The 25,453-nt window shown below is 49.3% G+C and overlaps 1 protein-coding gene across 1 annotated transcript in view; it reads right to left on the reverse strand.

The window, feature by feature from the left end:
- Positions 1 to 25,453, reverse strand: part of PLXNA2 (plexin A2) — a 223,882-nt gene that overhangs the window by 194,254 nt on the left and 4,175 nt on the right. Inside the window, exon 2 of the mRNA XM_035280804.3 lies at positions 2,237 to 3,504. Coding sequence (XP_035136695.1) covers positions 2,237 to 3,469 — 1,233 coding nt within the window. The 5' untranslated portion in view covers positions 3,470 to 3,504. The remainder of the gene's footprint in view (positions 1 to 2,236; positions 3,505 to 25,453) is intronic.

Consider the following 25,453-nt stretch of genomic DNA (forward strand, 5'->3'; position numbering starts at 1 on the left):
TCCCTGCTAACTCATCATGGTCAACCTAACATTTCCAGGCACGGTGCTCACCTCTCCCTGTATTATCTCATCTGATCATCCCATGAGCTAAGCATTATTATTCCCATCTCACAGATGAGAAGATAGAGATGATAAGCTGCTTCTGAAGAAGCCAGGAAGAAACACAGATGGAATCTGAATCCTGGCTTTTGTCTCAGAAGCTCAAACTCTTACTGCTACATTATATTGCCAGATGTCAGATGTTTCTCTCTCACTAGATTATAAGATCTGTGAGAGTAGTGATTGTGTCTTTTTTTTTTTTCTTTTCTGAGACAGGGTCTCACTCTGTCACCCAGGCTGGAGTATAGTAGTATATAAATGTAATCTCTGCTCACTACAACTTCCATCTCCCATGCTCAGGCCTCCAGAGTAGCTGGGACTACAGGTGCACACCACCACACCCAGCTAATTTTTTTATTTTTTTGTAGAGATGGAATTTTATCATGTTGCTCAGGCTGGACTCAAACTCCTGAGCTCAAGCAATCTGCCCGCCTCAGCCTCCCAAAGTGCTTTATAGGTGTGAGTGTCTTTTTATGTTTGCATCCCCAGGGCCTAGAACAGCTTCGGGCACTCAGAAGATCTCCAATACTATTTGTAAATGAATGGAGGGATGGGTAGATGGATGATGGTAGATGAATAAAGAGAGGGATGACCTGTAATCCCAGCACTTTGGGAGGCCGAGGCGGGCAGATCACATGGTCAGGAGTTCGAGACAAGCCTGGCCAACATGGTGAAACCCCGTCTCTACTAAAAATACAAAACAGAGTCAGGAGTAGTGGCAGGCACCTGTGATCCCAGATACTCAGGAGGCTGAGTCAGGAGAACTGCTTGAATCCAGGAGGCAGAGGTTGCAGTGAGCCCAGATTGTGCCACTGCATTCCAGCCTAGGCGACAGAGCAAGACTCTGTCTCAAAAAAAAAAAAAAAAGAGGGATGCATGGATAGATGGAGAGCTAGGTGGACAAAAGGATGATGGATAGATAAAGATACAGAGGCACAGATTAAGGGAAGGAAAAAGAGGGATGAGTGTATATAGAGGGATGGATGGAGGGATGGAGAAAACAATGAAGGGAAGGAGCAGGGACAGGTGAATGGAGGGATGGGTAAATGGATGGATGGATGGATGGAGAGATGCATGGAGAGAGAGGGAAGGAGGAGGGAGGGGTAGATGGATAGAAGAATGAAAGGAGGAAGGAAGGGAATGGATGGAGGAGTGATGGGTGGATAGATAGATGAATGGGTGGTTGGATGAATGATGGAAGGATGAGTAGATCATGAATACTTTGATGGCAGCACCATAAGCCTCTGACAGGGCAGTGCTTGCCACTGAGTTTCTTGTCTCTGCAGTCCTCAGCAGAGATTCTGAGCTTCTCTTCCCCTCCTCTTTTGCCTTTGCCCACACTCCTGATTCTTCTTCCGTTTTCCATCAATTGGTCAAGCTAGACTTTCTTCCCTCCCCTCTGACTGTCATTTCTGATGCCCACTTGAGCCCCTGACTGGGAACCACAGTGGCTTACAGTTCTGTGTGTACATGACCTGGTCCCCATTACTTCTGATGGACCCTATCTCTGCCTACTCTTTCTCTCGCATACTTTGATCTGGCTGCAGTGGCCTCCTTATTGTCCCCAGACGCCCCAGGCATGCCCTGAATTCTTTGCACGTTCTCCTCGCTCTTTGTCTCTCTTGAATACTTTCTCTAGATACCTGCATGGCTCCCATTCTTCCCATCCCCAGTCTTTGCTCAGACACCACTTTCTCAGTGAGTCAGTCCTCTCAGCTACTGCCTCTCCCCCTTCCCTGTTTATTTTTCTCGATAGCAATTATCACCATTTAGCAAACTACATATTTTATATGTTCATTTGTCTCACCCCAGTAGCATGTATTCTCCACAAGGGCAGCAAGCTGTGTAGGCCTGCAGGATTCACCGCTGAAGCCTGTAGCATTTACAATATCACCTAATATGATGTAGACACTCAATACATATATTTGAAATGATAATGAATCAACACACGTGTACCAAGTATCTGGTGTATGTTAAGACCCTGCACTATTGGTTACCACCTGATAACCTGAGTCCTAAAAACCTCTTTCATTTCAGGCCCGTGGTGGTCTGGGAGCAGGTGTGCCTGAGGTCATGGACAGGAAAGTTGGAACCTGTGTCATAGAGCAGGATCGGGGTGAGGTGTGTGCCTCCTTACCGCCTTGGTGCACTGGACATCCTTCCCCAGCAGCCAGTTGAGTTCCAGGTTGCCCTCGCCCTGGTAGCAGGACTGCAAGCGCTCCTTGATCTGCAAGTTGATAGCCCGGATGGGGAAGGCACACAGGGCAGAGTCGTCAGGCGGGTGGTGATACTGCTTCTGCCCTTTGGAAAAGATGGCGAAGAGTACATCATCCTGGCTGCTGATATTGAAAGCCTGGGCCAGTGAGTCCCCAGGCTTGGCCAGGTAAGCAGCCTGCAGGAGGCGGTATTCCACCCCAGCCCGGGTGCAGCCGAAGGGCAGGGACACGTACGAGTGGAACTTGGGGTCATCCTTGCAGAGCCGCACGATGCGGGAGGTGTAGAAGAGGTCTCCAGCGGAGTTGATGGCCACGCCCTCGGGGGTCTCGGGCTGGACAGTAAGAAAGTAGACAAAGCTTCCACTGGCGAAGCCATAGATGTAGAAGATGTCAAAGTGGGAGACCAGGGCCAGGGTGTCTGAAGGGATCTTGATGAGAGAGGAGACAAAATCGCTGTGGAGCTCATAGTCCAGCATGGCTGAGGACTCAGGGTCTCGGGGCAGCTTCCGGCTGGACAGGGTTGGGAAGTAATCCTGCTTCCCGTCCACGGCCGTGCCGATGAAGAGCTTGCCGTCCTCACCCTCGGAGCGCACGATCACCCCATACATGGTGCCCGTCTTGTTGACGCTGGACAGGTAGTGCTCCTTCTTGTGGGACGGCTCCACCAGGATGAAGAGGTCGTCCAGCCGCAGCAGCTTGCAGACCCCCTGGTAGAGGCTCCCGCAGGCCAGCAGGCGGTTCTCAGAGTAGTCAATGATGAGCAGCTTGTTGACATTGTTGGTGAGGGTGAGCACTTCACTGCAGGGCTGCACGATGAGGGGCGGGTAACAAGACTTGTTGTCCTCTTCTGGCCCTGTCTTATGAGCCACCTGGATGGTCAGGTTGCCCGTCAGCTTATAGACCCGGTTGATGGCCCCCACGTAGACAGCCCCTGTCCCTCGATGGACTGTCAGGTGGTTGAAGGTCCAGTCACGGTTCTCAGAGTGGAAGGTGCTGAACTGAGGCATGCCGGCTGCCGGGGGGGCCAGTAGCACCCAGACCACTGACAGCAGGACCACAGAGCGGCTGTCCACCTCTGGGCCCCGTGGCCAGGGCCGCCTCTGTTCCATGCTGAGTGGGGCGGCGGTGAGGAGACGGCTCCCGCGTGTGCTCATCTACTCCGCCTTCCCGGGTTGGCCCTCACATGGTTCTGCAAAACACAAGGCAGGATGGTCAGACCAAAAATACGTTCCAGGAGGAGGGAAGAGGCTGGCCTGACCCAGGCTCCCCATGCCGGCTTAGCGCTGTGAGTCTGTTCCTTCTGAACTTCGGGTTTTCTATTTTTAACATACTTTCTCCCTCTTAGGAATGTACAGGGAATCCTGTTATCTATTTTGATCTCTCGCCTTTATGCTGTAAAATACTTACTTTTCTTTTTTTTAACTTTACAAAGCATCTCTATTTCTGGCCTCTTAAGCCATCGTTTTCATCTCTCAGAGAGGTTAAAAAGCTGTTGAAGTTTACCCAGCCAGTCAATCCAATGTCAGGACTAAGCCAGTCTTCCCCACTCAACAGGCTCGTCTTATCCCAGTCCAGTGGAAATTGCTCCTGTTTATTGAAAGCTTATCAGGCAGGCCCTCCCCCAGGCTCTCTAGGTCAACTGCTCCCAGAGTCTGACATTGCACACAAAATTCCTTCCTATTTCAGACTCCCATCACCTCACTCCGCTGCATCTCTTTACCTTCTTATGCTCTGTTACCCACAGAGGCGAGGAGCTGGTCACCCTGAGTGAGATTGCCCCTCTCTGCCCTCAGCCCTTTCTTCTCCAGCAAGAAAAACCCCTGATCACTAGCTGTTACAATTTTTTAGGAAAGAGAAACATGTTGTAGCCAACAAGACTGGGATTCCCACATATGCCATTCCAGAGCCAGAAAAGCCCTTGGGGGATAAGCAGATCTCCTGCAATCCCCCATCCTTCTCAATGTGGATGCCCAGCTGCTGTCAGGCAGCCAGATCCTGGGGAAATTGCTTCAACCTCTGCCTCTCTGCAGGGAGTGCACTGGGAGCCAGGACACACAGAGAACCAGTCTTCTTGCTAGGGGGTACTGACTGGCTGAGTCCAGCTTCAGCCACCTCGGGCAGAGGTACTGGGTTTGGGAAAATGTGGGGAGCAGCAGAGGGTGGTGAGTGAGGTTTAGTCTCATTTCAGGTACTGCTGGGGCCTTCTGACTGTTTCAGCATCGATAAATCACCCGTGGACCTCAGTGGACCATGCTCAAAGCCCAGTCTCTAGCCCTGACTCCTCTACTCTTTCCCCTGCCTCCTGACTCCCAGGCTTTAAGGCTCCTCCGCTTCCAGAGCCTTGGTGCTCACTCTTCCCTGTTCCAAGGAAGCTGCCCAGAGGGGCAAGGTGGGGCTCCTGAGGATAGCCTATAGCCAGGGGCAGGCTGGGCAAGGGGCAGGAACTGGAGGTCAGAGAGCAAGACCTGTCCCATCACTATCACAGTACTGTCCTGACATATGGAGAGGGACCGTGGGTGGTGACTTAGGCACCAGAAGAAGGCAGTGAGCTGTTCTGCAGGGAAATCTCTTCTCAGTTGGACAGATCACCTGGCATCTTCTCAGGCAAGTCCAGACAAAACTCTGGGCGCATAAGGTGGCAGGGATGGAAAAACCCAGGGGACAGAGAATTTGCTCCAAGGCAGCTTAGGAGAGGCCTATCTGTCCCCCTTAACTCCCCAGTCTTGCTGGTTTGGGTTTTAATTAGAACAGACACCCCTTAGGGAGTCCCCTAGAGTTTCTTTAGGAATGACCCTTCCTGTTCCTCAGTTTTGCCTACTTAGCTTGGTAGCCACCATGGTGCCACAGCAGGTCCCACCTGACTCCTTCCTCCAGCCTCACTCCCTGGGGTCTTTGGAGTGACTCATGAGGCTCTGGGCTTCCTTGGAAAGAGGAAGGCAACAGTGGCATGAGACTCAGGCTGACCTCAGCTACCCTGACACAGCCCTTCCGGCCCCACGCGCACACCGGCAAAGCCTCCCAACAGACAGAGCTTTCAGTTTGGAAACCAGGGGTTATTTTTAGCTATGTCCTGAGGCCGGTAGCAGGACGTGAATTCCTGAAGAGGAGCTGTGGAAAGGAAATAACAGAATCCTTAAATTCTCCAGCTGGATGCGGAATTGCAAGAGGCCATTCTCTGCATGGCCCTGTCTCCGGGAAGAAAAGCTCGTTGGGCTCCAGGTGGAGAACAGTTCCTTCTCGAGGAGTCAAGAGTGGAAGAAGGGGGTTCTGGTAGCAGAGAGAACATCAAAGGACCTGATCTGAGGTTAAGATCAGCCACCTCACCTCCCCAAGACACATTTGAATAGTGAGTGGCTTTTGCTATTGTTAGGCAGAATTTGGGAACAAATTTGGGATTTGGGGCAAGTTGAGTCTCGTGCCCCTTTCTGGTATTATATGAATAGCTATAGTATCTACCTATCAAGTTGTCAGGACAGTAAATGAGACAATGTAGAGACCAACCTCTGATCACAGTTGCGGGGACACAGTGAGCACTTAACTTATGTTAGTTTTTGTTATTATCTCTTTTTTTTTAAGATGGAGTCTTGCTCTGTTGACCAGGCTAGAGTGCAATGGTGCAATCTTGGCCCACTGCAACCTCCGCCTCCTGGATTCAAGCGATTCTCTTGCCTCAGCCTCCTGAGTAGCTGGGATTATAGGCATGTGCCACCACGCCTGGCTAATTTTTGTAATTTTAGTAGAGATAGGGTTTCACCATGTGGGTCAGGCTGGTCTTGAACTCCTGACCTCATGATCCACCTGCCTCAGGCTCCCGAAGTGGTGGGATTACAGGTGTGAGCCACCATACCTGTCTTTTTTTTTTTTGGTATTTTTGGTATTTTTAGTAGAGATGGGGTTTCACCATGTTGGCCATGCTGGTCTCCATCTCCTGACCTTGTGATTCATCTGCCTCAGCCTCCCAAAGTGTTGGGATTACAGGTGTGAGCCACTGCGGCCTATTATCTTTGAAGACTCAATAGGAGATGGTATTTCAGAATTCCTGCCACAGTTCTTGACTTCTCTTTTTGCTTATATTCTTCCTTTCCCACCCACAATGAGATGAATATTGTGGTTGGGCCTTTGATCCCTAGCCCTCCCTTACCTGGTGACAGAGCTCAGTCTGGGAAGCATATGGCAAAGGGAAAGAAATAGATCCACAGTGATCTTCTCTGTCATACTACTGCACAAGTCCCAATATAGCCTCTCCACAGACTGCAGGAAGGCTGGTGGAGATGCAGGATCCTGAGAGTTAGACAGTGAATGAGAAAACTGTCCTGATGTCTAGAGGCATGAGGTCACAGGGCAGGAAGAAGGGTGGGAGGCTCAGGATCCCTGGGTTCAAATTCTGCCTGCATGACTCAAGAATTGTAGTGTTACTCACTTTAGACCAGTCTGGCGTTTCCATGAGCCTGTTACTTGATCTTAAAACAAAAGGCATTTCAATTAGTCAATCTATAAGATTTATTCTTTCAGATAAAATGCTACCTTGAAGCTTTGTTCCTTCAGTTCCTAGAATCTGTGATTCCAATATCAATGGAGGTTTTTCTCTCCAACCTGGAGAGGCTGATTAGGCCAGGAGTTTTTTATTTTTTATTTTATTTTTATTTTTTCAGGCCAGAAGTTTTAAACAGTCCACTCCAGCTGGATTGTTTTTCTCTCACCCTCAAGCAGCATCTGCTTCGGGACAGGCTGCTCCTGGTAACCAGCCAAGTGAATTCATCTGAGAGGGCTTGGGGACCACCCACCTGGGAGCAGCTGTCATTGGACACTGGCCTCAAGAGGAGGCACAGTCTCCTGCAGTGAGGGGAGGTTTGCACCCTACCTGGGGAGTGTGGCCTCCTTAAAGACAGCTGACTTCAAGGGCACATTGAGAACCTTCATCTTTCTATGCTAAATTGATGTGACTAAATAGCTGTTCCAAGCAGAGCTCAGTGGGCAAAGATCAGGCCTCCTATCAGCATTCTGAGTAAGGTGGAAGGGAGCCCACCTTTGCGCCTCTGCTGAGAGGCAGTGTGATGTAACAGTTAAATGCATGAACTCTGAACTCAGGTGCTTGACAGAGCCTATAGCTGTGTATACTTGGTCAAGGGACTTAGCCATTTTATGATGCTATCTCACTGTCTATATAAAACAGGTTTAGTACTAGTAGTTACATCATAGCATTATTACAATGAAATCAGTTAATACATATAAAGCACTTAGAACAGTTTCTGGCCATCTTCAGTGTTCAAGATACATGAGCCTTTGTTATTAGCAACTCATTTGTCATCAGTTCCAGCTCCTCACCTCCATCCATCCCATCATCTGTCTTAGAATGAATTTCCCATCCTAAGTTTGGTAGAAGCTGGTAAACATACATGCCTATGACTTTGCAAACGTACAAGCACTTCCTCTTAGCCCCAATTTTCTGTCAGTGTCAACCTCAGGAGTTTTCTCTTAATAATGATGCTTTCTTCTTTCTGTCACATCCCTCTCTGTTTAGTGCATGAAGTCACATGCTTCTCAAGAGCTGAAACTTGCCTAGTCTCTGTTCTACCAGTTTCCCTCTCTCCACTCCAAGTCTCCCCTGATGCTACTCCGGGACTCTTGCCTAAACAACAGAGTCCCCCAGGATATGTAACTCGGAGCATTCCTGATACTGAGGAGAGGCCACACTTGCCTCTTTGGGAAGCAGATGCCACTAAATATTTTATGTGGAGGGCCTGATGACACCATCTCCCCAATCAGGATTCAGGAGGCAGGTGTCAGTGACAGCAAATGAAGGCATCTGATACCTTCCTGATCAGCTGCGGTGGGCGTCAGTGGCAAAGCAGGAAAGAAATGACAATCAGGCATTTCCAGTTCAGCTGAGTGAGGATTCCCTCCTCCCTGCTACCCTCTCCTCTTGTGCTTTTCAGGAGATCTGAGTGCACATGATTATGCTTCCACTTGGTTTCCTCTTATAGAAAAAGGAGCTGGTGGGAAAGTGAATTTAGATTCAAAATACGGTTTCACCAAATGAGTCAAAGTTCACGTTGGTAGCTGGCATACCCTGGGTCCATCTGTAGCTCCACCATCGCCACTAACTGCATTCTTAACAAGACTGTCATCGACATCGTCATCACCTCCAGCATCCTGGAGCTAATAGTTTTCATAAAAATAATAGCAAAGGGTGTCTACTATTACTACTGCACCTGCTAGGTGCCTCACACACCCTGAGGAGCCAGGCAGAGAAAAGATGAGCATGAAAATGAGGGCTGTGAAGTCAGGGAAATTACCAGCTGTTCTTGGGAGTCCCTTAACTTTTCCTTTCCCATGGTAGAGAGAAGTCCGTCTTCTTCAGCTCTTCCTTCTAATGAGTAGTGCCTTTAAAGTGGGAACTCTGGATAAATGCTGAGGGAGATTATAAGATTCCAACCCACTATGTTTTTTCTTTTAATATGAAAGACACCATAGCCCATAGAAAGGAAAGAAATTGACCAGGGCGATTCAAAATGAGTCAGAAACAGGCTGCGATCTGAACCCAGACCTCATAACAGAAAGTCTGGAGCTTCCTCTGTTGTAGGGGGAAGGGTCCTGGGAGTTGGTTATGTTTTGACTTCATGCTGTCCTATTTTGGGGAAAGAAGTAGTTGCCTTTGATGGTGGTCCCATGATATGCAGAAGTGAGTGTGGCACTGGACCTGGACAGGGATGTAATCCTCAGGGCAGATTCAAAGAGAGGTGGATTAAGGGGCAGAATGAATGAAAGACACATGTCCGAATGGCTCCCTTCCCTGCTGGAGAGAATAATTGCCTCTGTTATCCTCCAGGCTCAGGCAGGCCCAGGCAAATGTCACACTCAGGACCATCGCCCACACTGTAACTTGGGGGCTATGGTGTCCCAGTGCCACAACCCCATGGACAGGTCAGATTTAGTCTATGCACAGAAATTTTCTTCTTCCCAAAGAGTTAGAACTGCAGCAGAAGGGACTAAAGTTAGATACTAAGGGTACATTCTATCTAGAGAGGATCACCAGAGCATCTTGCCAATGAAAGATTCTGAAATTTTCTGATATTGAATTTTCCTGGAAGCTGCCTAGGAATAAGTTTACCTAGAGGCAGGGGATTGGTCCTAATGATCTGAGAAGGCTCCTTTTGGTTTAAGATTTCTGTGAGAATAAAATGTCTAAACGTGAGAGTCTGCGGCCCCACCTCGTCCTTGTGGGTGGAATGCTACTGAAGGACCTGTCTTCATAGTCCTTGTGCAGCTGTACGTGCAAGATTCTGCGTGTTGCTCTGTCTAACACCGACCTCAGAGGTAGTCCAGGCACGTTGGGTAGCACAAGGTGAGCGAGAGGGCGAACACGAAAGCCCCGGGTAATGCCGACAGCTGAAAGGCCTCAATTAGAGTGAAAGGAGTTATCTGGTATTTAAATAATTATTAGAGTGAAGGAATAATCATGGGTTTGAGCTGATTTTTTCCCCACTGTCACCCTGATGGTGTCTATAATATTATTATTCAAATGCCCATGATTCTCATTGAGAACCAAGAGAGAGAGAGGAGAGAGTGGGGGCCAGGGGGTGCAGAGCAGATAGGGGGTGGGGAGAGAGACTCATTTAATCTCCATGTGACAGGGCTGCAGGAGGTACGATTAGTCTTTTTCTTATTTCAGCTGTCACTCATGCACAGACACCGAAGATTGTTATTAGCGTATTTTATGCACGCGATTTAAAGAGAAAAGGGGAGGGGGGTGAGGAGAGAAAGAATTTCCTACGGAAAATAACGGGACCAAAGGAACAATTTAGATGTCACTTCTGTACAAGCTGCGTTTGCTTCATTAATCGAATGTCATTTTTTCCCTAGACTCTGTGCAGTTATGTGAAGCTGAGTGGCTACACCTTGCCCCAGAGTGGAGAAGAAGGAAGGTGGAAGGAGAGAGGGGAGGAAAACAGGCCTCTGTCTGCATGCACCCTTGGCAGCCTTCTCTGTGAAGGTGACCCAGATGATACTGAGGCCTCTCCAGGAGATATTAAGACAAATTTGGGTGACGATTTCTACCCAGTCACCCTCTGTCACTGTGAGAAGGTGGACCTCCTGCTTGTCCTCAGATATGTGCTTCCCTTCACAGGTGGGATAAACTACATCCACGCTGTAATAGCCAAGGAGTAAGAGATGGAAATTTGGGGAGGCTCTCACAGTCCCGATCAGTAACGAGGAAAGAACTCATACTCCAGCTGGTGAGGCAGCAGGGGCTGTGAGAGGGGAGCTGTGTGCGGCTCTCAGCTTTGGACAAGGCCCTTGGATCCCATATACATGCGTGACAGTGAGGGACCCTCCGTCTCTGCAATGGTGGACAGAGGCAGGGTAACGGCACAAGTGCAGGGGTTGGGTATTGGCAAGAAAGGGGAAGATAGAGTTAAAGGCTGAATTGTGTCCCCTGAAAATTCCTGTGTTGAAGCGTAACCCTGAGTACCTCAGAATGTGTTCTTATTTGAGATGGTGTCTTTTGTGATTATTGTTTTTTGTTGTTGTTGTTTCGTTTTTTTGAGACAGGGTCTTGCTCTGTCTCCCAGGCTGGAGTGCAGTAGTTCCATCTCAGGTCCGGGCAAACTCCATCTCCTGGGCTCAAGTGATCCTCCCACATCAGCCTCAGGAACCACAGGGTTCTGTGGGACCACAGGCACACTCGTATGCCTGGCTAATTTTGACATTTTTTTGTTAGAGATGGGGTTTACCATGCTGGCCAGGCTGATCTTGAACTCCTGGGTTCAAGTGATCCCCTAGCCTCAGCCTCCCAAAGTGCTGGGATTACAGGTGTGAGCCATGATGCCCATCCCTGAGACAGGGTCTCTGTAGAGGTAGTCAGGTTCAGATGAGGTCATGAGGGCAGGCTCTAGTTCAGTATGACTAGTGTCCTTATAAAAAAGGGGAAAAGTGGAAACTGAGACAGACACCCACAGAGGCCAGGTGATGTGAAGAGAAACACCCGCATCCTCCTCTGACCATCTACAAGCTCAGAAAAGAGATCTGGAACAGCTCCTTCCCTCCCAGCCATCAGAAGGGAGCAACCCTGCAGGCATCCTCATCTTGGACCTCCCGTTTCAAAACTTGGAGAAAAAAATTTCTGTTGTTTAAGCCACCTGGTGTGTGATACTTTGTTACGGCAACCCTGGCAAACCAAGACAGCAGGGAGGAGAAAGGCACTCAAACTTCTTGGTTCAGAAATTGTTCTTTTAAGATGAGGGGTGTGGTGTGCATGCACACGCACATTTGCAGAGATGGGCGGCTTTCAACCCTCAGGAGCGCCTCACTCCTGCTGCCTTCACCCAGCAGAAAACAGTAGCCCAGAGAACTCATTTGCTCTGCCCCTGACAGCTTGAAGATGAGAATTAGGATGTGCTGATTTCTGCTTTTCCTGCAGAGTGGACCCTACCCCCTGCCACCCCCCGCCACCCTCCGACCTTTTTTTTTTTTTTTTTTTTTTTGCATCTCCGGCCCAGAAGAGTAAATCTGCCACTTGCCAGACCCAAGTAGAGATCTCCCCAACTCCCACCCTGGCTCCTCCTTCAGGCACAGGCCCTGTCCTGGGACCACTGCTTTTCATGTCAGGGAGAGATTTCTGTTGTTTTTTTTTCCCAGGTCTCCCAGTAGGCTCTGATAGAGCCCTGGAAACCGCACCAGCTCTCCCAGGGCCTTAGCAAAACATGCAGTGTTTGCCCTCTCCACTCACAGGCTATAAAAGTTTGGAGCTGTATCCTGAATTATGAAGGGTCCCAAGATGTGCACTCATCTGAGGGGCTGGTGGGGGCTCTGTTTCTTTCTAGGGCACTGGCTGAGCTGGCTTTGCAAAGTCAAAACAGGATTCATTACCCTGGGGCCGGGAGCAGACAGATACACCGCCTGACCCTGCAGACCTGCCCCATATGTCATGGGCCTGTCAGAAATCTCCCAGAATTCCCTTTATTATCTAAAGGTCGCCACCCGGGCAGAGCTGAGAGAGCCGCATGGTATAAACTAAACTACAAGAGCAATCAATTTCAAGCAGCTGCCTTCCCTGCTCCCCCGACCCCTGCTCCCCCTTCCTTAGGCTCTGTCCTCTTCAACCCCCTTTGAGGGAGGGTCAGGAAGGAGCCCTGCTTTGCCATGGCCACCTTCCCACTGGGTCAGAAAGAATTTCTCCAAATTAGCAGGGGTCTGACGCTGTGAGAAGCAGGCCTTGGGAGCACTCCTGCCTTCTGTGCTAAGGGAGTCCGAGAAAGGTCACGCTGCCTCTTCCGTGATTCTAACAGGACCCTATTTAAACCATCTTATCTGTTGAGTTGCTTTTCTGGTAGATATTATGGGAATAAAGGACAGAAAAAGGAATTCTCAGGCTCCTTCCAAAGGCAGGAAAAGGCAGTAAGAGTAGGCATATGGCTTTGCTAAGCCAAGTCAAGATTCATATTAGCACACCTCATACTCTAATGGCCACATGAGTAGCAAATTAATAGCAACTCTCATTTGTTTTCTAGAAAAAAACAATGAAGAATAGCTACTACTATTATTATTATTATTTATTAACTACCTGCTACATGGTGCTAGGCTAGACGCCCCGTATATGCTACCCATAGTTATGTGATTACCTTGCAAGATGAGCAGGACGATCCCCATTTCAAAGATGAAGCGATGGAGTCTCAGGAAGCCTAACTTAACAAGGATCAGCTGGGAAGCCAAGATCTCTGAGGCCCATGTGTTCCCTGTTCTTCTACACTGCCTAGATTTTTAAGACGTATTTTTCAGTCAAATCTTCGTATCACTGGTCTGGGAGAACTCACCAGAATGTTAAGTAAGACTTGGCAAGTACTTTATTTTAAAGGTCAAAACTTGAGGCTCCACAGTTTCATTTATGTCTACCCTGAGCTGACCCTTTATTTTGGTAACCAGGCAGTGCTGGGATGGGGCACACAGGAGCAGTGGGTATCAAGCACCAGGTGGAATCCAGAGCTGTTTTGTGGCAAGAGGCTTGCTAGCTTGGCAGCCACCTTTCAGAGCAATTCCAAATGATCTTTCCGAAGCGTCTGGAAATGTCTCTCATCCTATCTTCACTGTACGAGCGAGAGCCAGGGACTCATCGACGTTGAGATGGGGCAGGAGAGCAAGCTTAAAAAGTGCTCAACTAAATGGTTAAATAAATTACAATTACTCCATCTAATGGCATATTATGCTGCCATTAAACACAATGTTTTCAAAAAATAATGACACTGCTTTAATTTACACTAGCGGGAGGGAAAAGGAGGAACAAAGGAGGGAGTAAGAAAAAACCAGAACAAAGCACCAGGCATTCATCTCAACTCTCAGTCCGCGAACTGACCCTAAAATCCCACTTACTCTCCTTTGAAGCCGTCCACATCTTTTTCTTCTTGAAGAAAAATGTTAATGGCTCCCAGGAGACCCAGGTGAGAGAACTTCCCGCTTTCTTTTGCAGACCTTCCTTTCTACCTTCAGTGGCCTCACGTGGCCGGCAACTGAATTGCTCTAGGGACAAGGATCATTCCCAATCCCTGATGTATCATCTCCATCTCAGGGAGAGTGGCCATTAGTGCCAGATGATGTGCAGTGTTTAGTACTGCTCTCTTCCAGAAGTTAGGGTCCCCTAAAGGGCGAGGCTCTTCACCGGGAATCCCTGTGCTGCCTCCCTGAAAATAATGCTTGTAACACAGTCACATTGTCACCATCCAGGCCTTCCTGAGACAGACCCTGGTGAAAGCCATTGGCAGCCAAGATCCAGCCACCCATCTCCTGCAAGTTGTCTCGTGCTGCCTCATTTCTTGTGCCTCAGACTCATTGCCTAACTTTGCCAGGCACATGGCCAAGGTATGAAATTCACCTATGGAAATACCTTCTATGGCCCCTTGCTGTTGCCCAGATAGACTCAGCACTGCTAAGCACCCAAGTTCAAGTCCTTCCCCAGCTGGCTCTTCTGTCTTTCTCCAACCTCACTGTCCGCCTCTCCCAGAGTGACTCCGCTCCCAACAAACTGGTTGGTCTGTTGAGTCCCCAAAACACCCTGCCCTGGAATGCTTGTTTCCACTTCCTTCTTTGCCTATCCATACCCAGCCCATCCTTCAGTGCCTCATAAACCCCCTAAGCCCTCTCCACCTCCAATCTCCTTTCTCTCCTCCAAAGTCAATTAAAAACTGCTGGTTTGAGCACATACTGATTGTAGCACACACTACATTGCAGCATTGACTGTCTTCTTTATGTGACTGTTTCCCGGCTCCCCATTGAATTAGAGGCTCTTTGGAGGCAGGAACAGTATTTCATGCGTCTTGGTATCTGTGATGGGCTAGCATGATAACTTTCACTCAATATCGTGCTCAGCCTGAATTGTCCAGAGCAGCGAGAGAAAGGGCCCAGCTGCTCATTTGCTTTTCCTCAGCAGACACTGTCCCTGCTAGGCTGCCTCGAGAAATGATTTGCACTAATACGCTTGGCTCAGAGATCTCTCATGACTGATCTTTAGGAGGTAGTGAAGAAGGAGGTGAACCATTTGGGAAGAATTCTGACTATTATTCGTCTTGAGCCCACTGGGTGAGGTTAGATGGGTGAGATGGGAAGAAAGATGGAGAAGAATGGGAAGATACCAGCTCTGTCTTTGAAGAATGTATAGCCAAGACTTGTGCAGGAAAAGTCTTTGCAAGAGATCTCCAGAGCCACTAACCATATAACATCACGGACCACATAAAAAGCATATAATAGGCTGGGCGTGGTGGCTCACGCCTGTAATCCCAGCACTTTGGGAGGCCAAGGTAGGCAGATCACAAGATCAGGAGATCAAGACCATCCTGGCCAACATGGTGAAACCCCATGTCTACTAAAATACAAAAGAAATATATATATATACAGCTGGGTGTGGTGGCACATGCCTGTAGTCCCAGCTACTCCGGAGGCTGAGGCAGGGGAATTGCTTCAACGTGGGAGGCAGAGGTTACAGTGAGCCAAGATTGTGCCACTGCACTCTAGCCTGGTGACAGAGCAAGACTGACAAAAAAAAAAGGGCATATAATAATAAAAAATGACAAATTCCAACAGAGTGGGATTGGTGGTCAGGGAAGTCCCCTTGTAAGTTTTCAGAACAGGGTCTTCAACAAGGAGGTCAGACTCATAGTGCTGGATGGTGCAGAGAAAAGACCTTGGCCTTTGGAGACAGACCTGGGCTCAAGTCTCATTCTACCACTTATGAGTTAGGTGACCTTGAACACGTTATTAAACCTTTTGGAGCCTCACTTTCCTCAGCTGTAAAATGACACCTCACAGGGTTGTGGTGAGAATCAATGGGATAATGGACATGAAATTGTTTTGTAAACTCTAGAGCGCTGAGTAAACACTAGTTACTCATGTTTCTTTCTGCTTTTGGAGAAACACTGTGCAAGGACATCATCTCTTTGGCTGCCTTGTACGATGGTGACAAACTCTGAGGGTTCTGTTTCAGCTCGAGAGAGCAGTGACCATTGTGTAGCAGAAAGTGTGACGCAGTGCCCGCCTCCCGAGATCCAGTTCTCTTGGAAGAAACAGACTGAGTGCTGCTGGTCCCACCTTCTCCCCATGATGACCTGAGCTCTTGAGTAGCCAATCCTACCAGTTCTCTCGGTGGTCCCATGACGTCCAGGCCAACCCTCCTCTCACAGCCCTGAGGTGATTTAGGACCACTTGTGTTGCTCTTGCTGGTTTGACCAGGCACCTGTGGCAGCACAGAAGGGTGTAGAGGAGGAAATCAGAAAACTGGTCCTGAGGAGGAGGAGGAGATGCTGAGATACCAGCTTGCTAGGCTGAGGCCTTGCATTCTCTGGACCTTTCCCACATAGGTCCGCCTTGATACACAGAATGAAGTTCCTCTTCCTTCTTTGTCTTTCCCTGCCTCTCTTTCACTCTAGTGCCTTTCTGAACCAACAGCCAGCCTTCCAATAAAAAGGCTCTAACTCCTTTTCAGGAGGAAGATTCTTAAGTAGGCTGTGTCCCCACCCTGTATCTTCCCACCTGCAGTTTCTATTATTTTTCTTTCTTTGTGTGAGACTCTCAGCGCTTGCAGAAGAGATCCTTAGCTGTCAGGCAGCTTCTCCTAACTGGCACGCTCACACTCACACACACCAAGCAAGGGGAGTGCCATGGAGCTGGATTAAAGGGACACGTGGAAACTAGGGGGCGGCTGGGACTCCAGACAGAGATCTGACCACTTAAAGGCCTTTTCTGTGCCAAGATGTACAGGCCTTGGCCTGGAGGACCCTTAAGCACCTAGAGTGGTATCAGCCCCTTGGTGAGGGAGCACAGGAAATAGACATTTGAGATCCTTGAGGCCCTATCAGTCCAGCCCCGGACCTCTCGGATCCCTCAGCCCACAGTGAGGGAGAGTGAAGGGCACAGTTTTCAGAGAGGCTGAGACAGGGAGAAGAATGTGCTGATGGGGAGCAGGGTGGGAATGGCAGGCCTGGGAGGAAGGACCTGGGGCAGGAGATGAAAAGAGCTCCCTGAGTGAGAATCTGGCTGTGGATGATGAATGGGGTGTGAGAGAGAAGCAGGGGAAAAGGGTAAACAGCCAGGAGGGACCCAGGAGGGAAGCGGGAGGAGGGGTTAGGAGAAAGAATGTGGAGGTCAAGGAGCAAAGAAAATGCTCCTGGAGTGATTGACTCAAGATCCAACATGTCCCACGCCAGATGAAGGCACATGTGCGCGCAGATGTGCCGGGCCACCCGCCCTCCCTCCACACCCCCTCGAAGGTGTGAGCACGTCTGTCTGCTCCCCTCCCAGATGCATTCCATGCCCTCTGGAAAAGATTTCTTCTGATGTTTGGCTCTGAATCTGCAAAGGACCCCAGTGTAATATGAACAAGCATTTGTGCAGTGATTTTATAGTTTCCTAAAAATTTCATATGAATCATCTCACTAATGTGCCCTTTCCTCAAGCCCGTGAACTTGAGAGCAGCATCTGCATTGCCAGTTTACAGGTGAGAGGACTTAGGTATCTTCGAGGTTGAATATTTTGGCAAAGGCACCAGATGTGAAAGTGGGACTTGGACTTGTGGGGGGGGGTCCTAGAATTAAACATGTCACTTTGCTTCTCTGCTGCCTCACGTTGCAGGTGCCACCAACTCGGCATCTATATGTTGGAAGAGATCACTTACTCAAGAGGACACTCTCTGCCTGCACATAAGCAAGACTCTGCCCATAGTTGGGGATATCCTGTTGCTACTCTTTGCGAATGGAGGTGGGGTCTAAGGAGTTGTGACTCAGTTGAATTCTTGGGGACCCCCTGTGAACCTGGAAAGGAAAAGGCCTTGGGCTGGGAGCTGCTGGCCATCCACTGAATGCCATTTGGCTCTTGCCCAGTTCTGGCAGGTGAGAAGGAGGGCTGGGGAGGGGCTGAGGCCTGGACATGGTCCCAGGGGCTTACACAGGTGGTGGCAGATGGAAAAGATGCAAAAACACAAATCTGTAGGGAGCGACCACTGTGCCAGTCTCCCTCTCCCCAGCTACCCTTTATTGTGGGCAAGAATGCTAGCCACCAGCAACCCCTCTGAAGACCTCTGCAGTCCCTGCAGCCAGCCCAAGCATGCAGGAGGCTCCTACCTAGCGCAGACTCCTCTTCCTTACCCATCTCCTTCCAGCTCTCAGCCCTGGCCCTGCTGCTCTTCAATTCCCGACAGTGGCAGATCACTGATTAATTCAGGGCTGTTTAATAACCCTTCTATTTCGATGAAACAAGCTGTCTTGTTTTCTTTATTTTTAACACTGACTTTCGTTTCTTTGCTAAGCATCTTACTGTCATTTAAATTTCTCTGTCTCCAACCAAGCTGATAATAGACTGGAGCGAGCAGCTGCTTCCATCCTGTTTATGACAATGATTAGAAGTTAGAGCTGTGCAAGCAGAGAATTGACCAAATCTCAGTTCAGAGGGGTCTGCCCCTGCTTGTAGAGGGAGTGTTAATTTTAACATGATTAGGAGAATTCTAACTCCAGAGGAGCTAATCCCAGCCTTGCCTTCCAGGCACCCTGCTCAGAGGAGACTGCCATGGCCTGAAGGTATGAGAACCAACTCTATTTACTTTGGAATTCAATCATATGGACTTGACACTCCACTTCATAACAGAGCCTTTTCCTCCACTGAATTTGAATTTACTGAGCAGCAAAGAGAGAGACTCAAACATTGAGGATTTAGAGTGGGTGGGGACCTCAGCTATCAGCTATGATATCTTTCTGCTCTATGCAGAAATCTCTTCTGGATCTGGCTGTCTTCTAGCCTCTGCTTGAATTCCCTTAATGTAGAGACCATTTCCTCCCCAGATAGCCCCTTCCAGGCTGGGATAGCGCTGGTTAATTTCTCTCCTCCTGTCTTCTTGTGACTTGCAGGACCATGATTTGTTTCCCCCCATCATAGTCGGTATATGGATATTCTATAAACTTGTTCAGTCAAATGAAATTATGCTGCACGAACTTTAAAATTCCTTGCAAGGAATGTACCTTTATTCTCCCAGGTGAAGCTTCCTATTTTTCTCTAAGCAGACAAATGCTGTCTCTTCCCATCCCTGGTCCAGACGTGGCTGCTTCCCCATGGCCCTACTTTTCCTTCCAAGCCCCCAGGGACTGCACAGGTGGTGGCAAACTTGGCCAAGGAAGCTGTGAGCATGCAGTGAAAGTCAATCGGGCAGCCTAGACCAGGTTCTCTGGATCCCAGACCCCCTCAGTCCCTCCAGGTCAGCCACAGCTGCCTGAGAATGCTCCCAGGTGCATGGTGTGCAAACCCAGGCTGGGCCAACCCTCCCTGCCTCTCATTCCCTCGAAGCCTTGTGAGACTGGAGCTCTCTGCGCCTCCCAGCCAGCACAGTCTGCAGGCAGCTGCTTGGGTCATTGTCTCAGCCTCTTCAAGTTGTGAATGCTGAGTCTATAGAGACTGAAACACAAACAGTGCCCACAGTGCCTCTCGGGGAGGGAGGGGCAGCTTGGCCTTGCCAGAGCCATTGACTGTGCAAATATCAAGGCTTGCTGTGGATGGAGGAAAGCTGGTTGGAGCTATTTAAAAGGGGGGGCCTTTTTACACCACACTACCCAGCACCATGGAAGTGCCGTGGTGAGTGCTAAGGGCCAGCAGATGGGCAGAGAAGAGGAGAGGTCAGTTTTCACAGAGAATACTGCTTCATCGGGAGATGCCTGTCTGCTCAAAACCAAGGGAGATAGAGATGGGGGAGGTCACCGGGCACAGTGCAGGGGACAAGAGATTGGAAAGGACAAGGTGACTCAGTGGGCAGATCAAGAGAGTGTGGTAGACGAGGCTGGGACAAACAAACCTCCCAGCAATTGGAGGGCAATCAATGGCAGCTTGCTGTGTGACCAGGGCAATGCACTTACCCAGTTTGGATTTAGGTTTCACATCCACTCGTGGGCCTGGATAAAAGCTACCATCAAATACTCAAACACATTTCCCAAGTATTCTACACCGAACACCTATTTATCCTGCAATTTAAACTCTTTCTTAAAAAATAATATTTAGAAAGGAAAATCAAGGCATCTTGCCCCCCACTGCCATTTTCTGCAGCAGGCTCTTGGACAGTGCCATGGGGTGTTCAGGACTCTCCTCTCACAGACCCCTTGCCACACTCTGCACTTCCAACAGACACAAGGCTCCTTGCAGTGCTTGGGAGCCTCTTGATCTACTAGAAGACAGCTGATGTTTCTCCCCAGACATCCTGCTATGTTTTGATGGATGATCAGTGCTACCGAGGATCTGATCCCTGAGCCCCAAGGTCCAGCTCGGGCTCCTGGACTCCACTCCTAACACACTCTGTGATGTATCTGCTCCATCCATGTCCCCACCCCTAGGAGCTTTCTCTGCAGTAGAGATGCAAGCCCTGTTGCAGCCAGACACCCATGAGCTCTGCCTTTCCTTCTTCCGTGAAGGGTTGACTCCCACAGCAGTGCCAACGTACCAGTCCTGTGACAGTGTCATTCGGTCATTCATCTCTACTCTTAGAGCTGAAGGCACTAAAAACCCAAGGGTGGCAAAGTCAGAATTCAAATTCGAATCCCACTGGCTAAATGCTGACCACAAGCCCTGAATGCGGCCTCAGTGCAGGGTCCCTGCTGGCTTTCTTCTCTACTTCCAGTCTCCAGCAAGTCTTAACCCCTTTATAATTCAGCATACAAATTTTCTTTAACTAAATCTTATTCTTACTCAGAAAAGTCCAGACAAATTTGGAGAGCAGGAGGAAAAATAACCCTAGTTTTGCTTCTTCGACCCGTTCCACGATTTCGAATACTTTTCCCTGTTTGTGGCACTTGTCATTTTCCCAACTCCCCTAATACCCTCTTCCAGGGCCTGGCTCCAGACACCAAAGACAGGTGAGAGTGCTTGAGTATTCACCCCATTCTACAGACGGAGAAACCGAGGTGCTGGCTAAGGGGCAGGATCCAATTCTGCCAGAGCATAACTAACCTCTTATTTCCCTCCTAGGACCAGGGAACAAATGGCTGGTGAGCACTGGTCCACATGTGAGAAGCCTTTAGGAAGCGGGAAGGGCTGCAAGTGTGAAGGCAGGCACTTAGCTCCTGCTTGTTAGGACACGATTCTTTAACACCAGGCTCTTCCTGACCATCTGCTCTCAATAGTCTCTGAGGAGCCTAAACCTCCTGCAGGCAGGCGCCAGGGAGTGGCTGTCGGCTCACAAGCAGTTCAGACCTTTCTCTCCAAGTCTCTGGGCCCAGAAGGCTGAAGAACCTGACCCCCTGGGGGTCACCAGCGTGGGGCAGTAGACTCAAGTTTTGTTCATTTCCAGGTAAACCTCAGGGCCAGGTGTTTGCCTTACAGGAAACCTGGTAGCCTGGGTTTTGATGTCACAGAGGGTGAGGGGACTTGTCAGCTGGAGTGAGGGTGGGGGGCAGTGTCGTCAGGGCACCGTGAAATCCCCTGCCGGCCCTGTTCCTGAAAAACACCACTTCCCCAAACCGTGGAGCGAGACCTGGAGGCAGAGCTGTGCTGACTCACGAGGGGCCTCCTGCCTGCAGGCAGGGACGGAGGCTGGGCCTTCCTGTCTGGCTTGGGCTGGGCTCCCACTAAGAACCCTGTTCTCAGTGACATTCACAACCCTGGCTCTTCTCCTTCAGGTATCTTTGTCCCTCAGGAGAAAAAAATGGGAAGCCGGGGGAGCAATCAGGGGAGGTGGGAGGTCAGAGGCCAACGTAATATTTACCAAGCCCAGCCGAGGCCTTTCACTTTTATGAAGCAGGAAACCACTTCAAAGCGGCAACATCCCCTCTTGCCACTTCTGTCTGCCCACTGGTCCTCCTGCTTCTCCCCAGCATGGCAGGGCTCTGCTACACACCCCTTCCTCTGCTCCTGACCCTTTCCTCGCTCTCCCTTAGAGGCTGCTGCCTCTGGCCCCTCCTCAAAGGTAAAAAGGCCTGCCCAGAGTCACAGAGCAATCACAATCCATGGGCTCCCCTGACATTCTGAGCCGTCCCTGACATACTCTTGTTCACGCGGTGAGTGACTTGTCTACCACTCTCAGAGGCTCTGGGGTTACAGCTCCTCATCCAAAGCCCCATTCTGCCACTAGAGCAGAAGCAGAAACCACAGCTAGGAGAGGCTCTAGAGACTGGAATCTAGTGGTTCTTACATTGTAGAGGGTGCAAGAATTCCTTCTCTTCGGAAATACAAAACTACACATCATACCCACATCATTTTTTTTTTTGAGACAGAGTCTCGTTCTGTCACTCAGGCTGGAGTGCAGTGGCACAATCTTGGCTCACAGCAACCTCCGCCTCCTGGGTTCAAGCGATTCTCCTGCCTCAGCCTCCCAAGTAGCTGGAACTACAGGCTTGTGCCACCACACCTGGCTAATTTGTGTATTTTTAGTAGAGACGGGGTTTCATCATGTTGGCCAGGCTGGTCTTGAACTCCTGACCTCATGATCCACACATCTCGACCCATTCTTAAAGGTATAGAATCTCTAAGGTTTCACAGACCTCTTGAAGCCCAAGTATGGCCTTAGCTCTGTGCTTCCCAGTAAGGGGTTAGTTCCTTGGCAGCATCACTGATGTGGCTCCCCCAGCCTCAGTCAAGGGTTAGGGAGAGCATGACTTTCCATTATAGGATTAGAGAGTATCTTTGAGTTGAAATCTTCACCCTTCTAACCTCCCTCCATTAGTATTCCTCTGCCCTCTTTATAGACAGAAAACTTAAAAGAGAGTGGCTTCTTCTCCAGGTAGCAAACGCAGGGCAAAGGCAGCCCGAAGAGTGTACAGACTCCCCTGCTTAGCTAACATGGAGGGATAAAATCCAGATCTTTCCTCTCAGGTTCTCCCATTTAATAACTTCATTCAGATAAGAATAGGTGCATAATAGCAGGATTCTGGACACTTACATGTGAACATGGATGAGTAATATTTCCTGATGCACCATGCTGACCTCCACACGCCAGCTCCAGAGGTACCAGAAAGGGATCCAATGTATACAGACTGCAACATGAAAACCCTTGGGAGTATGCACGCTGGAGAGCTTGCTCTAGGATATTGACTAAGAGAAAATAACTCCAGCGCTGCCCGTTTAAAGTCCTCAGAGAAGAATGAGGAGAAAATATGGTAGGTTGGGGTAGCTGTGAGAGGATGGAGCCTGGGAGAGCATTAAATAGTCGTCATTCTTCACAGGAAACTATGAAGTTCTCCAGCACCTCTGAGTCTCTCCTGGAAATCTTTACCTCCCATGACTTAAAGCAAAGGCACGGAGGAGCTGTCTGCCCTCACTTCCTCTGACTCTGTAGTACACACTGTAAATGCCATTCTCTTTTACTAAAGATATTTGGGGGTACTTGGCTTATGCAGTTTCTTCCTCCACTCTCTCAGTGTACTGTAAATGCCCTGAAGGTAGGACCTATTACTTTTCACCCTTGTGTTAGGAGGGAGATACCACATTCTTGGCGCCACACAGGTGATTGATTTCTATTTATTTAAACTTAAATGAATTCCAATTCCCACTTTCAGTGTCATCCTATTTGGTTCAATGCAAAGGGCAAGAATCTCTCCTTCTTCTATCCCTCTACACCCAGATTGAAACTATGGTTGAGAAGGACACTGTTTAGATACAACCAGAGAAAGCCTGAGAGAACAAGTCCTCCAAGACGGCTGGGAAGTGCTAGGGTTCCTCTGTCAGAAGTTTCTGTCCTCTCAAAGCCTTGGAGCGAATGTGTGTGTGTGTTGGTGGGGTGGTAACAGAGGAGACAGGCTCATTCACCAGCTATTCACTCGGAGACCTGGGGTCCCACCTCCTCTTCCCTCTGAAGACAAGTTGAACTTTCCAAGGGCACTTCCAACGCCTTTTATCTCTCAAAGTAATTTTAGCCAAAGAAAAGCAGAATTAAACTTTCATAGCACGATACATTTATCGTGTTTTTCTTCTTTTCCTCTAGTCTCCCTTCCCCCACCCTGACCCCCAGGTACATTTCAGCTAAAGCAAACCTAGATGAAATATCAGGGGATGCTATCAGATTGAAAGAGATGCTGCTACTGTGTGGCCTCCTGCCCATCCCAAAACTTCAATATTTTCCCATGCCCCTGTTAGGCAGTTATTATCTCCTTAGATGAGAAAAGCCTCTGGACTCTGCTGTCTCTCAATATTGTCCTCTGCTGAAATGAAAGGGGGAATTATAATTCAGAGAGACTCCCACAGAGAATATGAAGAAAAAGATTAAATCAGCGATACAACGTTGACATGCTTTCAGTTCCTGAAAGGTCTTTTAAAAAAAAGTCTCCTCGGGAGCAGTTTTGCAACCACCTGAGACTCTCAAAAATCTGCATTTAGGGAGTTGGGAAATGGGAAGCCATGTGAAGGTGCCTTGGGGATAGGCCAGAAACTTCTGCTGCTGATAAGAATGGCAAGGGCCTTTTGGCGGGCCAGTCAGCAGACTGGACTGCCTGCTAAGTTGGGAATGCACTCCCTCCCTGCCACCCACCCCTGGATGTGACCTGTTGGGGCAGGCCTCTCCAGAGCTGCTCACAAACCCATGTACCCCTGCTTAATACTGCAGGCGCCTTGTCATCCTCTGCAACCAGACAGAGCCCCAGAGGTCCCACTGGCAATAGGACCCTACCAGTTGTGGTCTCTGGGAAGTGACAGCTGGGAGTTTCAAATATATCTCATCTATTAATATTTTTTTTTTCTCTCCGAAGAAAAAAAAGCACAAAAGCCACTGTTTTGGGCCAAGCCTGGCTTTCAAGAGTCCCCTCTAGTGGAGATAACCTGCTACTTCGGCTTCCCAGTTCAGCCTGAGCCTCCCGGGCCATTGAAGACTCAGAAAACCCCCTTCTGCCTGCAGGGCTCTTTTCCACTTTCTCTTTGTGTTGGAGCTGAGCTCCCTCCGCCCCCATTCGCACTGTCAGTCTCTCTGTCTCTATCTTCCCTTGCGGTCTCCCCGCCTCTCTCCATTTATCCGCGCCTGTGCCCACATCTTGACTTCTGTCTTTCCACGTGTGCCTTTGCTCCTGCATTGATCTACATCTTCCGTCCACCTGCTAGTTTTCTCTGAGGTTCAGGATGCCAGGTCTGACTTGCTAGGATTACCTTGGTAAGACCTTGGACCACAGGGCCTAACCTCAAAGGGCCAAAACAGGGACCAACAAGCCAGATCCACAGTGAGAAGCACTAGGAAAATCCTAATGGTTATAGTGCTGTGTATAACCTGAGCTCAAAGCTCCTGCCACGGAGTCCTGTGTGAAGCCAGCCACTCCCCTCCATCGTTTCTCCCCACCTCCCTTACTGTGTCCCAGTCTGGCAATGCCTGGGTAAAGGGACAACTGGCAGAGGGTGGGAAACGTATGTTGGGGCAGGGGAAGGAGAGGAAGGGGTGAGTGGCGGTCAGGGGCTGAGCCTGGGGCTGTGGCAGACAGGGGAGACAGAGCAAATGTTAAGTTGGGGAGGGGAGGTGGGTATGGAGGAACACCTGCTGGTCCTTTGGGTTTCCCAGAGATACTCTTTCACCCAGGAAGGAGACAGAACCAGGGCAGGGAAGGCGGTTAATGGTTAACCAACTGTTGGAGCAGAGAACGTTTTCGTTGCTCAGACCTCAGTCATTTCTTTCAGTTCTGTGTCCTTCCTTCCTTTTGCCCCCTTACACTCTT

The sequence above is a fragment of the Callithrix jacchus genome, chromosome 19 (assembly GCF_049354715.1).
Source record: "Callithrix jacchus isolate 240 chromosome 19, calJac240_pri, whole genome shotgun sequence".
Classification (NCBI taxonomy): domain Eukaryota; kingdom Metazoa; phylum Chordata; class Mammalia; order Primates; family Cebidae; genus Callithrix; species Callithrix jacchus.